Source organism: Rhinichthys klamathensis, unplaced genomic scaffold (genome assembly GCF_029890125.1).
Source record: "Rhinichthys klamathensis goyatoka isolate OS25496 unplaced genomic scaffold, OSU_Roscu_1.1 h1tg000406l_1, whole genome shotgun sequence".
Lineage (NCBI taxonomy): Eukaryota > Metazoa > Chordata > Actinopteri > Cypriniformes > Leuciscidae > Rhinichthys > Rhinichthys klamathensis.
Window position 1 is genome coordinate 1962 of NW_026606907.1, and position 15930 is coordinate 17891.

A 15930-nucleotide genomic window follows, 5' to 3' on the forward strand; every position below is an offset into this window, starting at 1 on the left:
TGAGATCGCTTGAGCCCCTCCCCCTCCCCAGCTCCACCTGCCCAGATCTACTCCAGTGTGTGTCTATTCATGCAGATCTTACATGTTCACAGCAGCGTGTCTGAATAGATTGAACTGGTTTTATTCGAGTCAAACATCATCTTTAAAGTGACTATAAACAAGCTGACCACATTAAGGCCTTATTTGCACTGCAGGTCTTGATTTGTTGACTATATCTGTTTTTTTGGATGACCAGCTCACATCTTCTTTTAAAAATGACCCATTTCTGATATCTGCATTTACACTATACACTCGACAAAACAACCCAAGGTAGATGTACTGACCGAAAAAAGCACACACACACACACACACACACACACACACACACACACACACACACACACACACACACACACACACACACACACACACACACACACACACACACACACACACACACACACAGGTATACTCACAGGGCTGTTGAGGATCATGAGACACTGGTCGAAGTGGTGATGCTCCATGGTGGAGTGGCAGTAGAGCTGGGCCAGTGGATGGTCACTTCTGTGGAAACAGGGAAATATACGGCATCAGTCGCATCTTTACATCGCTAATATCACACACTCACACACTCACACACTAAACCAAAGCACAAACCTTTTGATGTAGGAGTTGTTGACACCTCTGTGATCCAAATCATGGCTCAATGTCGCAATCATTAAAGCTAAGACCTCCAAATCACTCAGATTATTCTGTCAACGAAAACACAGCTTTATTACAATATTACTGTGACAGTCACTAAACACAGGGACAGATTTACCGAATCAGCGTGAGAGCGCAATCCCATAACAGCGCAGATAGGAGTGTAAAGTTCTGCGCATGATCTACTGACGACACACACATTAATGAACACACACACACGGATCGTTTCCATAATGACCAACACAATCTCCCAAGAGCAGCATTAGCGTCTGGTTTAAGAAATGCTTATAATGGAGCAAACACCAGTAAATCGACGAGTGTAAAACTTAGTAAATGAATCATTTAAATACTCTCCTCTATAAATACTGTCTGAAAGGGAAACTCCGACAAATGCATATGCAATAAGATGATCTGCAGAAATAACTGTCCTCACGTTTCAGCGCTTATTTCTCACTGTGTGTCTACAGTAAATCCGGACTGTAGTTTTTAACACCTAAAAGTTTGTATTTTAGCCCTAAATCTTCTGCCGAATTAAACAATATTGCGAGTCAGGGATTGGTCAATGCCTTAAACATGGTCAAATACAGCCATCATGCTATCTAAAAACAAATGCAGTCACACTTTATGTAAATCCACATAACTGTAAGAGCTTTCCAGTGAATAAGCAAACTAAATCCAGTTAGAATTTAGGAAATGACCAAATTAATTTTTTTTTTTATTTCAATGAAAGGAATGTACTATATTTAAGTTTGATAATGTTTTTTGTTTAATATTTTGTATTTTTAGGGGATTTTATGGTACTAAATTATATTTACGCTGTATTCACTTTTTGAGCATAGACCTGAAAATTAAATTTCTAACTTAAAGGTGCTCTATGTAACTTTTAGCGGCCTCTAGTGGTGATGTTTCAGATTGCAACCAAATTTTACAAGAGCGCTCGTGCTCAAACTCATAGACAATACCGTCTATTACGCAAATATCTCGGCGAATACTTGACGGATTCGGCGAGCACCGAGCTCGTTGGGACCATCTAGTCGAGCTGAAAAGAACCATATAAGTTCCATAGTTTTTGGTGGTGTTTTCGCGGAGATATTAGCAGAAAACCATCGGGCGCGCTGCAAAATTGCGGACGCCGGTGACGTCACGATCTCAGAAGAAAATCCCTCGTATCTCTGGAACGCAAAGACCCAGAGAGCTCAAATTCGGGGGAGGAGGTCCCAGGGGAACCCTTGCCCGAACGCTAGAGTGGCGGGCCTCGGGGACGCCCCCTACCGGATCGCCGTTCGCTGGGACCCCCGATTTCCAACGGCTATAACTCGGGGAGCCGGGCAAGTTGGACCTCGGGGGTGGGCTCGTTCGAAAGGCCCCGTCCAGCACTACGAACGATTAGAGTCTTGGGAAAATTGATCAAAGATTGACTGAGATATAAGCCGAAAAACGTGCGCCTTTAACCGGACGTAACTCCCTGACCGTCTACAATAGACTGTATATAAGGAGCGAGGCTCGGGAGCGCGCATGCACGTCACATCCGGTGGATTTCGCGGTAAATCCGACCCGGAGACTTCACATAGAAATAGGAATACTGGCCTTCAGAGGTAATAGCAAAACTCGACAAGTGGATCATTTTAATGTGTGATTACAACCCCTTCACACACAGGCAATAAAAAAAGGATTCATTTTAGTAGAAAAGTTACATAGAGCACCTTTAAACTGTGGTAAATCTTGAATGCTTTAGAGCGACAGACTGAAGTTTGATCTCTTTTCAAAGACGACACGTGGCAGATTATTGCTGAAGTGAAAATTTTTTTTAAAAAGTGACCTTAAAAAAAGTTACAGAATTTTACGTTTATTGATATGAAAAATGCACAAAAATACTATTTTCAATTTTTATATGAAATCTATATTTTCAAAAACACGTTACTCTAAAACTGCAAGAAAATCAAAGCCGTAAATCCTAACAAGTTATGATCCAATTTCCAAAGTTGAGTCTGATATCTCAGTAAACGAGCGTTCAGTAAGAGTGTGTTCGGCTGCAGTACCAAACGCTTCCACTAGAGGAAACTCGCCTCACACTCATTCCCAATGCGCTCGTGTTTGACCGCGAGAAACACAAGTGTGACTGTTTATTACAGGACCATTTAACTAGTTTGAATCATGAATTTTTTTGTGTTTACACAGCAATTGCAAAAACCTTTACCAAGTTTCAAACCGTTCTGATGAAGTAAAAAAAAAAAAACGTAAAATTATTAGCACCAGAGGGTTTAGTTCTCAATACATAAATACCAAATAATTCACAATTGTGAGAAGCTGACTCAACATAAAGCTCTTCCTGGTATTTCCTATTCAAAGAAAGCAGGCGTTTTCTATCAGTGCAGGAGTGTAAACGCAAATGATTAACTCCCGCCGTCAACAACAGAAGACGTTTATAGTGGAACGCACAATAAAAACCGCTCCGCTAGTTTCATTCTTGCTCAACTGCCTTGTCTATAAAAGGAAACAAACATTATAAGAGAGCGATGACTACAACTGCACATCTCACTGTCGATCATCAAGCTCAGTGTGTGTGTTAAAGTGGTTTTACTGGTTTATGACTGGCGCCAGCGTTTGTTCTCAGATCCACTGACCTGGACCCGGCCAGACTTCAGCACAGCGAACATGCACTGCGACGTGTTGAAAGCGTGTCTCCAGTTGTGATAAACCACGTTCTTCCTGTAGTTCTTCTTCACGCTTAAGATCCACTGGCACAGGCTCTGGAACAGGGACAGGTTAACAACAACCAGTCACTTTTAAAGCTATAAAGATTAGACTGAAAGACATGCGCTGCAGCTAAAACACACGTGTACAGTCAAACCAAAATTTATGCAAACATTTCTCACATTACCACAGTTTATTCGCTATAGAAAATGGTAATAAAATATGGCAAGAACTCAGAGTTATAGAATCAGTGGATATTTGACTGGTTTTGTCCGTCCGTCTGTTAGACTCTCACACATGAATTATGTTGAATATCTGTTAAATTTAAAGCTGCAGTTCGTAGTTTTTCCTCTTTGTCGCCATCTCTGTTCGAAATCTGCAATTGCGGTTATTATCAGCGCGGATGAACACAATATTTTGAGGAGAATGTGAGACTCAGTCGCCGCCGGTGTGGATCCTGGCATTCGGGATCAGATTATACTTTTTGGAAGTATGACCAAAATTATTTTTCTTACCCAATTGGCAGATCATTTAGCTTGTTTTGAGCAAAAAACTCACTTCATTTTGATATTGATTGATTTTTTTCCGCAGAAAACAAGATATAATATCTTATGGCATTTTGCTACTTTAGTAAATCCATCTTAATTTAAGAATTTTTAGATATTTGGACTGGAAACAAGACCTTTTAGACTGGAAATTTAAGACCTATATCACGACATACAAAGGAAACGTCTCAAAATTACTTGCAAAATTACTTGCAAAATTACTTGCAAAGTAATTTAAATTATTCAAACTGAACATTCGTCGAACATCAGCACGAACGGTCCCGTGATTTTGGAAATTAGTTCTGTTTTTATAAAATCCCCTATTCCAAAGTGCGTAATGTAAACACTTTTTGCATGTGACTCCAGCGCCCGTACACCCAACGTTCCCAGTTGAATAGCTTTCTTGCATAAGAAGCAGTAGGCTTTACAACTGGCTTTAACCAAGCACGAAATTCAGATTTTTCAAGCCAAGTATCGCTAAACTTCCACTTCCCCACAGCTGGATAACATCCGCTTTACGTCTGTCTGTGGTGGATTGAACACGGCCCAGATGTGGCCCGGATCCGGTACAGGTGGATTGAACATGGCCCAGATGTGGCCCGGATCCAGTACAGGTGGATTGAACACGGCCCAGATGTGGTCCGGATCCGGTACAGGTGGATTGAACATGGCCCAGATGTGGCCCGGATCCGGTAGAGGTGGAGCCTCATGTGTGTACAGTAAACAATAAGTCTGTCTAAAGGTCATGCGTTTGCATAATTCTTGATTATAATGTATTCTTGGTTGTTTTATGAGAGTTTAAAGGTCTAAATTATGTCATTTTTAATTATGTTGAGAAACTGAACTTTCACCTGTTAATTACTTAAAGACCTAGAACACAATACTTCAGCAAATTTAAGACTTTTTAAAGGGATACTCTACTTTTTTTGGAAATAGGCTCCCCCAGAGTTAAACTGTTGAGTTTTACCGTTTTTGAATCCATTCAGCCGATCTCCGGTTCTGGCGGTACCACTTTTAGCATAGCTTAGCATACATCATTGAAGTGGACAAGACCATTAGCATTTCTAAAAAAAAAAATGACCAAAGAGTTTCGATATTTTTGAAGAAACTTTACTGCCGTACCATGAGTGCAGCAGGCGTAATGATATGACGCAGCGCCTGAAAATAGGCTACCTTCCGTCAACACAACAGGACTACTTTCAGGCGCTGCGTCATATCATTACGCCTGCTGCACTCATGGTACGGCAGTAAAGTTTACAGTAAAGTAAAGCTATATCAGCCTAGAAAATCGCAACTTTACATTTTCCGTCGGTCTTAGTGCACGATGTAACTACAGAAGAGTCAAGTTTGAAATAGGAAAAATATCGAAACTCATTTTTTTTTTAGAAATGCTAATGGTCTTGTCCACTTCAATGATGTATGCTAAGCTATGCTAAAAGTGGTACCCCCAGAACCAGAGACCGGCTGAATGGATTCAAAAACGGTAAAACTCAACAGTTTAACTCTGGGGGAGTTGTAAAATGAGCCTATTTCCAAAAAAAGTGGAGTATCCCTTTAAGGCCTTATATTTTGATTTTGAAATTTGAGACTTTTTAAGATCCTGCGGAAACCCTGATAATAATATGAAAAATCATTATTTGTCTAATGGCACCTTGTACTTCATCTGAAAGTTCTGCACGAGCTTGAGGTCCACGAACATGCGTATGGTGGCTTGAGTCGTGTCGGCGTCCGACAGGTCGAAATCACTGAAGCTGAAGTCCATCAGTCGGAGAGACTGAGCCGAGGGGATCGTGGCGGCCTGTGGGTGCAGGACATTATTACACATCATCTCAGAGAGATCGCTGTCTGACACACATTAATAATCAATGATCTGCCATCAGCAGAGTCTCCTCTTCTGAAAACCAGAACCATCGCATAATGCAGAGTCCATAAATCACGTCTCTGTAGATTATGTGCTTCAGTCAGCAAGCAGAAAGAAGCATAACTTTCATACAGCTTCATCTGTTTAAACGAACATCTGCAGTATTGCAATTCAATATTTTCCAGACCTTTCCGAAACATTTCAAGATCTGCACGTCGCTTCAATGCGAAGACACAAAATCCCCCCGCAATCGAGCCTTTTTTTACGTTTCTGTACATTAAAGCAATGAGCAAAAAGACTAAAATGCACACAAAAAAGCAGTCATATTCTAATAATGGTAAATTGCAGCGTGCATTTTTGGGATGCTTGGAAAGTAGCCAAAAACTCACGAGTTGCATAGAGTGCAAAGATCCAAATAGACAAAAGTGCAAAAAAAAAAAAAGCATGCATCCTCTAATAATGAAAAGTAAAGACTCTACATGCGAGATTAAATTGAGAAATGCCAAACGGTTCGGTCACATGACCTTCCTCGAAGCCTGCAGGCCTTCGCCATTTCCCAGTAAAGCACTGGTTTTAATCTCACATTTAGAGTCTTTCCTTTACATTATTTGAGCTTTTTTTTTGCATTTTTGTCTATTTGGATCTTTTCACTCTATGCAACTAATGATTTTTTGGCTACTTTTTAAGCATCCCAAAAATGCACGCTGCAATTTACCATAACGCATTTGTACTCTGCCGAGAAATACATATATATGAATGCGCTGTTGCATCTTTAATAACTTGTGAGGCCTAGTTTGTGGTGTTATTATAAGCCGTTTGTCCGGTTACACTCACTGTGTGGAGGATCAAGCTTGTGTCCCAGACTGAAGAGAACTTGTGAGACGCAGAAACTCTTACAAAGCAAAACTAAACGCTCATTTTGAGCCATTCCTGCGTCTCTGCACGCGATCTCACGGTTACGCCTGTCGGAGGAAACCTAATTGAGGCGTCGTATCTAGTTTACTTCTACAATTAAAACTAACGGAGGGTAACATTGTCTTCTATGATGATCAACATGCATAACTATGTTCAAATCTCACAACATGTTATTTAATTGCATGACCCTTAAATGCTAAATGACAAATAAAGTTATTTTCTTAAAAGAATAAATTCTGAACTGCTGAAACGAGTCGTCAGTAACTCCAGTCTCACTTCTGTTACATATCCATGTAGGTTTGTAGCTAATTTGCATAATGCCTGCCTATGGTTTTGATTGGCTGAGCAGCGTCTCTTAGCTCCGCCCTCAAACACTGTAGTGTATCTGAGACTGGAAGAGTTCGGCTCGTGTTGTTCGTGTCGAGGAGACGCTGAGAAACCCACGCCATCGTTACTGTTCCAGGGTTTCTACAGGTATCTTCAAATTAAATTTAATGCCTTTTTAATGCCTTTTTAATGCCATTTTAAAATGTTTTAATGCCATATACGACCCATGACTAACCACATATATATATATATATTAAATGTTTTTTTTCTGGAACACATAGATGTAAGGACGGGTCGCATGAATGGTGGTGTTTCATTAGTAATATTATTATTAGTGTTTTTGTTGTTATTAATAATTGCTCACACTTGCAATAGAGAAGATTCGACACATGGCACCGACAATTCAACCAAATACATAATAGTATTTATTCTCTTCCTCTTCTACCTGCACCGTCTCCTCCTCTAATGGGCCCTTCTCTGGGCCAGCATCCTCTAACCTGGCCTTTTTAGGGGGCTTTCCTCTCAGGGCGAATGAGAGGATGCTTAATTGCTTTTTACCTGACATCTTTGAAAGACAGATGCAATGATTAATGCATCCATGGCCCAGATATAATTATAAAATATGACATGATTTTAAAAGTGACCTATAACATCGACTATGCAATACACTTTAATTTATTTAGTGCTTATAAAATTATTAAGCCTATTTGGAGAGAGAGATGTTTATAATTTGACAATATGTCAGTCATCGTGTGATAACGAAAATATGATTAGGCCTAGACTACTTGTTCTGAGCAGGTGTTGTCAGTGAACAGGCTGTAAAACTGTTGTCTAAGTTACAGACACTCATGAAAAACTCATGCTAATTATCTGGGAAACGTTTCTCTAGCAGCAATCAAGTTGCCATTGTTTGTGTCAAACAAGTTGTGAATTTTTTGTAACATTAAAACAGGAGATCATGACTTATCTTGAATCTTACCCAGATACAATAGTGCTATTTTCTAATTGGCTAATGTGTAGACCCATTCTTTTTTTTTTTTGATTGGCTGATAAGTGGCAGGCTCGACTAGTAAGAACTGCATGGAAGACGCGCTTGATTCCTGTCGGTTCCATAGTGATAGCGGCGCGGCCAGAGACATTTGGGGCGCTGCTGCATATTCAATATATTATAAATAGTTTTTCAGCGTGAGAAATACAATGTGTGGCGGGAGTGCGTGACAAAAGACCGAAATGAGTGACTGTCACGCTCAATGCGTGACACTTGAGAGCCCTGCGTCAAAGAGTATAGAAGAACAATATACGGTCTTTGCCTGCGTTCTGTTGTTGTGGCTCGTGCACAACACTTCTCTCGGACGCGAGCTTCAATCCGTTGCGGAGAGACTCTCGATTTTACTCGCTACTAGCAACATATATTAGATCCCATTAAACGAAAAATTAAACACAATGTACTATTTAAATCTAACGCCGATTTGTGGCCGTCACACTGCATATGGGGTTTTACAGCGCTGATTCCCATTGTCCACAACTTTAAATGCTTTTTTTACAAACGCCGCAAAATCCTTCATCATTTTTACCACTAACGGGCTGCAACCATGTCTTAAAAGTTTTGTTTTCCAGACACTTTGGCTGGAATTTGCACTCATTTTTCCAAGGTTCAACCTGTCCACCACTGTACACCAGACCCGCGTCACCTCTCCGCATCACGGCACTTTTGCTCCGGCTAGAAGCAATTACCAAACTGGTTCCGCGTATTTATCACACAAACGTACATATTTTGCGACAGCAAATACAAAATATTAATTATTGAGGCTATATTCAAATAAATTTATATAAAATTCTCTTCAAAACTATAAAAAAATGTAATGCCTGTAAGAATCAAATTTAATGCTTTTTAATGCCTTTTAAGGCCTTAATTTTCGCAAAATCCATTTAAGGACTTTTAATGCTTTTTAATGCCCCGCGGAAACCCTGTGTTCGTATCACTGTGATCAAGAGCTGAGATTCACATATGATAATGAGCGTTTGCTTTCTGACCAATCAGAGCAGAGAAAGCTCTCAGAGAGGCGGAGCTTAGAGAGACTGAATCTCCGAACGAAGCGTTTCAGACACTGAGAGAAAAGAGCTGATGCTGTAATGTACATTATGAGGAAATTAAAGTGTTTTTGACCTTGGATGAATGTAAATGTATTGTAGGAGACTTCAAAACAAAATCTAATTATGATTATGGTCTATTTTACACTGGCATTGAACATGGCGTATGCCTCCAGTTGCTTGTGTTATGAATAGACAGGTAAAGTAATGCTTGATTTGTAAAGTAAAGCACATTTCAATATGATATAGTGATAAATTGTAATTTACCGCAGATACCTGGAGCGCCCGCGTCTCTTCTTCTTCAGCCGACGCATGATACGAGAGCACCTGCAGCGAAACACACACAGGCATCGGATGTTAACGGGTCAATGGATAATGTTCACATATCTTCTGTTACTGTAATTTCCTATCATCACTGTAAAGCTGCTTTGAAGCAATCTATATTGTTAAAAGCGCTGTATAAATGAAGGACACTTTACACCTTAACCAAGTTTAGTGTTTTGTTCTTCCTCATATTTTGATGGTTTAATCAAACTTGTCGGGTCATTAAAGACAAATATCCCCTCCGGACATCACTTTAGGCCACTACTGTATATGTCTGTGTCTGACTGAGAAAAGAATTCATTTGCATTGAATGCATTTTGTGCCAAAACAATGATAAATGATTCACAGTTTAGCTCACATATATATTTCAGTTGTGCTCAAAAGTGATCTAAGTATAGAGAAATTGTATTGTTTAAAACCTGTAATACCACCAACATATTAAGGACATCATATTTGTTGTCCAGCAACTTTGCGGCCCAGTCACAATCAAATGTTAAGGAGGATGGATGGAAACTATTATTATAAACACTGATATATACTGAAGAATTCAGACTTTTTTTCTTGCAACTGCGAGTTATAAAGTCTGAATTGCGCGATATAAACGTGCAATTCTGAGAAATAAAGTCTTTTTTTTTAATTCCATGGCATAAAATGAGTGAAGTGTATAAAATCCGACTCGCCTCGAGTGTGACCTCTTGCTTGGCCATGGCTCTTTCCACGGCTTCGTACATCTGTGTGTTCTGGATGCCCAGTCCACAGAAGATAGCAAAGGCCTCGAGAAACTGCTCATCGTTCCTATTAAAGGCTTTGACTTCTCCTGACGCGTCATCCATCTTATTCACCAACTGGCAAACACCTGCATTCAGAGGCCGAAACACTGATATGTGAATATTTAGCACAAAATACATATTTATTTGTATATATATTGTTGTTTTTGATCTACTGTAAATGACTTTCCTATTTCCGTGGAGCACAAAAGGGGATTTTCTAAAGAATAAACTTGAAATATGGCATTTATGGCCTGCTTTCGAGATACTTTAATGGAAAAGGGTGCCAGCACTTTCTTTATAAATTCACTTTTTGTGATGCATGAAAGAAAGAAGTTCATACCGGTTTGGAATAAATGAGGCCGAATAAATGACCATTTTAATGTTAATGTTCATTAGTGGTTTATCAGCTGTCAGCAACTTAATTAACCTCTATTATACGTCTAGATAAAAGGAGATAAAGCAATCAATTAAAAAAAGATTTATTTTCATCACGATTGGCTCAATGAGACTATACAAAATAAGACATAAACCCTTAAGAAGATGACATGCTAAATTATTCCAACCAATTCAGACTTTGATTATTATACGGTTTATATTGCACTTGAATTCGACCAGCATCACAATTGTTAAGAAACTTAATGATGTCAGTTAAAAATGCATGAGAAATGAAAAGCCAATTATAAACTATATTTTTATGCATTCAGAAGAAAATATGAGAGGTGTCTAAGGTAAAATAAAAACACCATCAGATGATATTCTGGTCCATGTGAATCTATGAGATTTTGTTTTCACCAATTTTGTTTTCTTAGTTTCACAATTTGAGGTGTAAATTATTGGTGTGGGATGATTAAGCGTCAGATAATAGTAATATCAATGTTTGTCTTTTGATCATTTTAGGAACGATGTTGACTAATGGCTCAGATTGTGGAAATATTGAAAACACACATACCTATCACTTTATCTTTCTTCCCATTCCTGATTGGCGTGCAGAGAAGACTTTTGATTTGACCGTTCGAGGACTCTAGATTTTCACTCTTCCGAAAAGAAATGAGGGGGAAAAAACAAATGCAATTGCAAAGTTTAAAATTCAAGCATCTTTGGGGAAAAGAGACAGTTTATAGTGCAAAATAGGGGATGTGAATGAATAAGAGCTCTGTGAAATCCCAGAAAAATCCAACCCGATCTCACGGCAATTCGTACGAATTTTACGAGGTGGCTAATTCGTACGAATTCATGCGTTTTTTGCTAAATCATAAATATTTTACGAGTTGCCCAATTTGCATGAATTTGTAGGAATGACCTACACCTGACCCCGCCCCTAGACGAATCGTACAAATTCGTACGAATTAGCCATTTCGTACTCACTCGTACGAATTGGTCGTGAGATAGCGTTGAAACATTGGGATGATCCCATCCCAATGTTTGAATGAATAAGAGCTCTGTGAAATCCCAGAAACATCCAACCCGATCTCACGGCAATTTGTACGAATTTTACGAAGTGGCTTACGTTTTTTGCTAAATCGTAAATATTTTACTAGTTGCCCAATTCGCATGAATTTGTACGAATGACCTACACCTGACCCCGCCCCTAGACAAATCGTACAAATTCGTACGAATTAGCCACCTTTTACTCACTCGTACGAATTGGTCGTGAGATAGCGTTGAAACATTGGGATGATCCCATCCCAATGTTTGAATGAATAAGAGCTCTGTGAATCCCAGAAACATCCAACCCGATCTCACGGCAATTCGTACGAATTTTACGAGGTGGCTAATTCGTACGAATTCATGCGTTTTTTGCTAAATCATAAATATTTTACGAGTTGCCCAATTTGCATGAATTTGTAGGAATGACCTACACCTGACCCCGCCCCTAGACAAATCGTACAAATTCGTACGAATTAGCCACCTTTTACTCACTCGTACGAATTGGTCGTGAGATATCGTTAAAACATCGGCATGATCCCATCCCAATGTTTGAATGAATAAGAGCTCTGTTAAATCCCAGAAATATCCAACCCGATCTCACGGCAATTCGTACGAATTCATACGACATCACTCGTACGATTTTTGCTAAATCGTAAATATTTTATGAGTTGCCCAATTTGCATGAATTTGTATGAATGACCAACACCTGACCCCACCCCAAGACAAATCATACAAATTTGTACGAATTAGCCACCTTTTACTCACTCGTACGAATTTGTACGAATTAGCCACCTTTTACTCACTCGTACGAATTGGTCGTGAGATAGCGTTAAAACATCGGGATGATCCCATCCCAATGTTTGAATGAATAAGAGCTCTGTTAAATCCCAGAAAAATCCAATCCAATCTCAAGGCCTTTCGTACGAATTTTACGAAGTGGTTAATTCGTACGAATTCATACGACATCACTCGTACGATTTTTGCTAAATCGTAAACATTTTACGAGTTGCCCAATTCGCATGAATTTGTACGAATGACCTACACCTGACCCCGCCCCTAGACAAATTGTACAAATTCGTACAAATTAGCCATCTTTTACTCACTCGTACGAATTGGTCGTGAGATAGCATTGAAACATTGGCATGATCCCATCCCAATGTTTGAATGAATAAGAGCTCTGTGAAATCCCAGAAATATCCAACCCGATCTCACGGCAATTCGTACGAGGTGGCTAATTCGTACGACGAATTCATACGACCTCACTCGTACGAATTCGTAAGATTTTTGCTAAATCGTACATATTTTATGAGTTGCCCAATTCATACAAATGACCTACACCTGACCCCGCCCCTAGACAAATCGTACGAATTAGCCACCTTTTACTCACTCGTACGATTTCGCACAAATTGGTCGCGAGATAGCGTTGAAACATCGGGATGATCCCAACCCAATGTTTGAATGAATAAGCATTTATGAACACTTACAGTCCATGGAAATCGCTGGTCTTCGGTGACATCTGTGATGTTCAGCGACTCCATACTGTTCTTGACATACTGAGCGTACATGTAGTTAATCTTGTTGACGTCACATTCCCTGTCAAAGACATCAACAAATCATTACGCGCTCCTGCTTATAACCACACATCATTACAATCAATCTCCTAGATGTGCAACATTGCTAATACTAGTAATACTAATAGTAATTCCAGTCCATTACTAATAGTAATACTGCAGAAAATGGTTTTAGACACAAAAACCACACTATACTCTGTAAAAAGTGATCAGTTGGCTTAACTTTTAAAAAAGTGAGGAAATCTGTAGCCTTAAAATTATGAAGTAAATAAACTTCACGTGTAATTGCCAAAAATACACCCAAAAATGAAAATTCTGTCAGTTTACTCATCCTAATGTTGTTCCTTTCTTTCTTCTGTGGAACATAAAGGAGAATTGACACTCTTTTCTAATTATAATGAGAATGGAAAAGAAGGGGATGAGGATGTGAAGCTCCAAAATGATAAAAAAAAGCCCCATAAAAGTGTTCTTGTAAGTTAAATCGCAAGTCTTTTAGGGTGTGTTCACACTTGTAGTTTGGGTTCTTTTGGTCCAGATCAAAAAACAAAATACATTTTAGTCCTGGTTTAATTTTTAAGGCAGAACCTAAAGATACAAACCCCCCAAAAAAGGCTTTTATGACATATATTTTGTGAATATAAATCCAAAAAACAATACTGTGTGCTAAACATGCCCCGTAAAGTATCACAGAAGTGGTCTTGTTTGTTATATTGCAAAGTCCTTTAGGGTGTGTTCACACTTTTAGTTCGTAACGGTATCGGAAACCAAACTGCATAAAAGTGGTCTTAAACGTTATATTGCAAGTCTTTTATTACAGTGTTTTTAACATCGCGACTGTGACGGGAAGAACTCGAGCATTCACGCATCTTATGACATCACATCCTGTTTTGGGTTGGTTTAGATGTCTGTGGTCCGCGTTGCGTCCATATTTCAGTCGGACCGCACCAGAGTTTGTTTTGGAAGCGAGATCCATCTTTTCAGAGTCTCGGCTTGTTTGGTTCGGATGGCAGCGTTCACACTTATTGAAATGAGCCGCACTTACAGTTCGCTTTAACCCAACCAATCCTGCCGAGTGTGAACACACCCTTAAAGACAAAGCTTTGTGTGAGGACGAGAATATGAAAATCACTGAAAAGCCTATCACGTCTAGCCTAATGTCGTTTCATGAAATATACAAGGATGTCCGATTCTTGAATCGTTTAAAGTCCCGTTGTGGTCAATCCTCTGAAACTCATTTTTGATCACCAAAATTTCACCGTGTTTTTGAGACTGTCTTTGGTTCACTGCAGTTTTAAGCAGAAAATACTCAGCAATGCTGTCGACTTATGAACTTACACATGGTGTGTCTTACAGCGTATTAATAATGGATTTTCACCACAGGGGGACTTTAAAGGGTTCGTTGCATGAGTGTGAGTTGATTTACCTATAAGAGATCAGTATAAGTGAACCTCAAGCATCATTTTCATTTTCAAAGATATTACAGTAGAAACCTTAAGGCGGGTGTATTGGAGCTGAAGTCTGTAGACTAAACTCCTTACAGCTTAACTTGTATTGAACATTCCTGGCACTTTGCCTTGCATTACATAATGGTAATTTGTATGATAACCCCACCTGTTCGGGAAGTCCACGGATCCTGCAAGCTCCTCATATTCCATGTGAAACACACTGGAGAATGTGTTCTGGAACACAAGCAGAACAGCAATTACTTACACTGCAGCATTAGAGAGGTTTAGCAGAGAAGTGGGCCCGTGTTTCTGTGGCTTGTTTAATGCTGTTCGAGTCTGGCTTGCCTGTGTAAACTCAACGGCAGTCACATGGTTTAATGCGCCCGTGTTTGTGCATTTCTGGAAGGGTTAGAATTTCCCGCTCATGACGAATTCAGTACGAAAAGTTTGAAACAAACATGCAATAAATTATGAGTTCAATTTCCACATTCCCGACCACATAACAAACATTGAATATGGGTTTGTTGGCAGACTTTCCCCAAATATGAAGACACTTGGAGGATTGCCTATCTGTGATCTGATTGTACATCTCTGTTTTTCACAACGCTAATCTGTTAACTCAACGTGACTGCGACCTGGAGAAGGAATTCGCAGAATTAACAAGCTTTCTTTCCTCACTTTATAGCTGGACTTTAGTGCAAAGTCCAAGGACTATAAACAGTTTGTGTAAAGTTGAGGAAACCCAGAGCAGAACTAGGTTTCTAGGTTAACACGACATCTATGAATTATGATACACAGAACTCCCTCATAAAGATAGACTTGATCCCCAACACAACAGCTCACATAGCTAGAACACCTAGACATGTATACGTTTAGATGAATATGTAAATATGTACGGGACGCTTTCCTCTCAGTAACAAAATAAACACAAAAATGCCAGCGGTGAGAAAACAGCCGTTCAGAAAGCATCTGATCATAGAGATGAGGATGTTTGCTCTGCAACTCAAGTCACATCATATTTATTCATATACAACTTTATACAATCTACTGCTTTACAATATTAAATATGAAAAAACTGTGTCTCTTTCAATTAGAAATACAACCTCGGTTTCTAGTTTAAAGCTTCTCTCCAGTGTGTTTACTCTCGTCTTAACCTCGACGGACTGAACAGAAGACATGAACCATAGATTTACACCTCAAAGAAGGCGGAGCCTCAGAGCCACACCCACCTATTACATCATCGCCACACGGACCAATGGGAGTTCGAAGGTGTTTACC

The 15930-nt window shown here is 39.4% G+C and overlaps 1 protein-coding gene across 1 annotated transcript in view; it reads right to left on the reverse strand.

The window, feature by feature from the left end:
* Nucleotides 1-429: 429 nt before the first annotated feature.
* Nucleotides 430-15930, reverse strand: part of pde5ab (phosphodiesterase 5A, cGMP-specific, b) — a gene marked incomplete at its 3' end in the record, with an annotated part of 32155 nt that continues 16654 nt past the window's right edge. Inside the window, exons 7-15 of the mRNA XM_056234823.1 lie at nucleotides 14819-14886; nucleotides 13121-13229; nucleotides 11158-11242; nucleotides 10119-10294; nucleotides 9391-9441; nucleotides 5572-5718; nucleotides 3306-3431; nucleotides 637-731; nucleotides 430-543 (exon numbers count right to left, since the gene is read on the reverse strand). Of these exons, the coding sequence (XP_056090798.1) occupies nucleotides 430-543; nucleotides 637-731; nucleotides 3306-3431; nucleotides 5572-5718; nucleotides 9391-9441; nucleotides 10119-10294; nucleotides 11158-11242; nucleotides 13121-13229; nucleotides 14819-14886 (971 nt within the window). The remainder of the gene's footprint in view (nucleotides 544-636; nucleotides 732-3305; nucleotides 3432-5571; nucleotides 5719-9390; nucleotides 9442-10118; nucleotides 10295-11157; nucleotides 11243-13120; nucleotides 13230-14818; nucleotides 14887-15930) is intronic.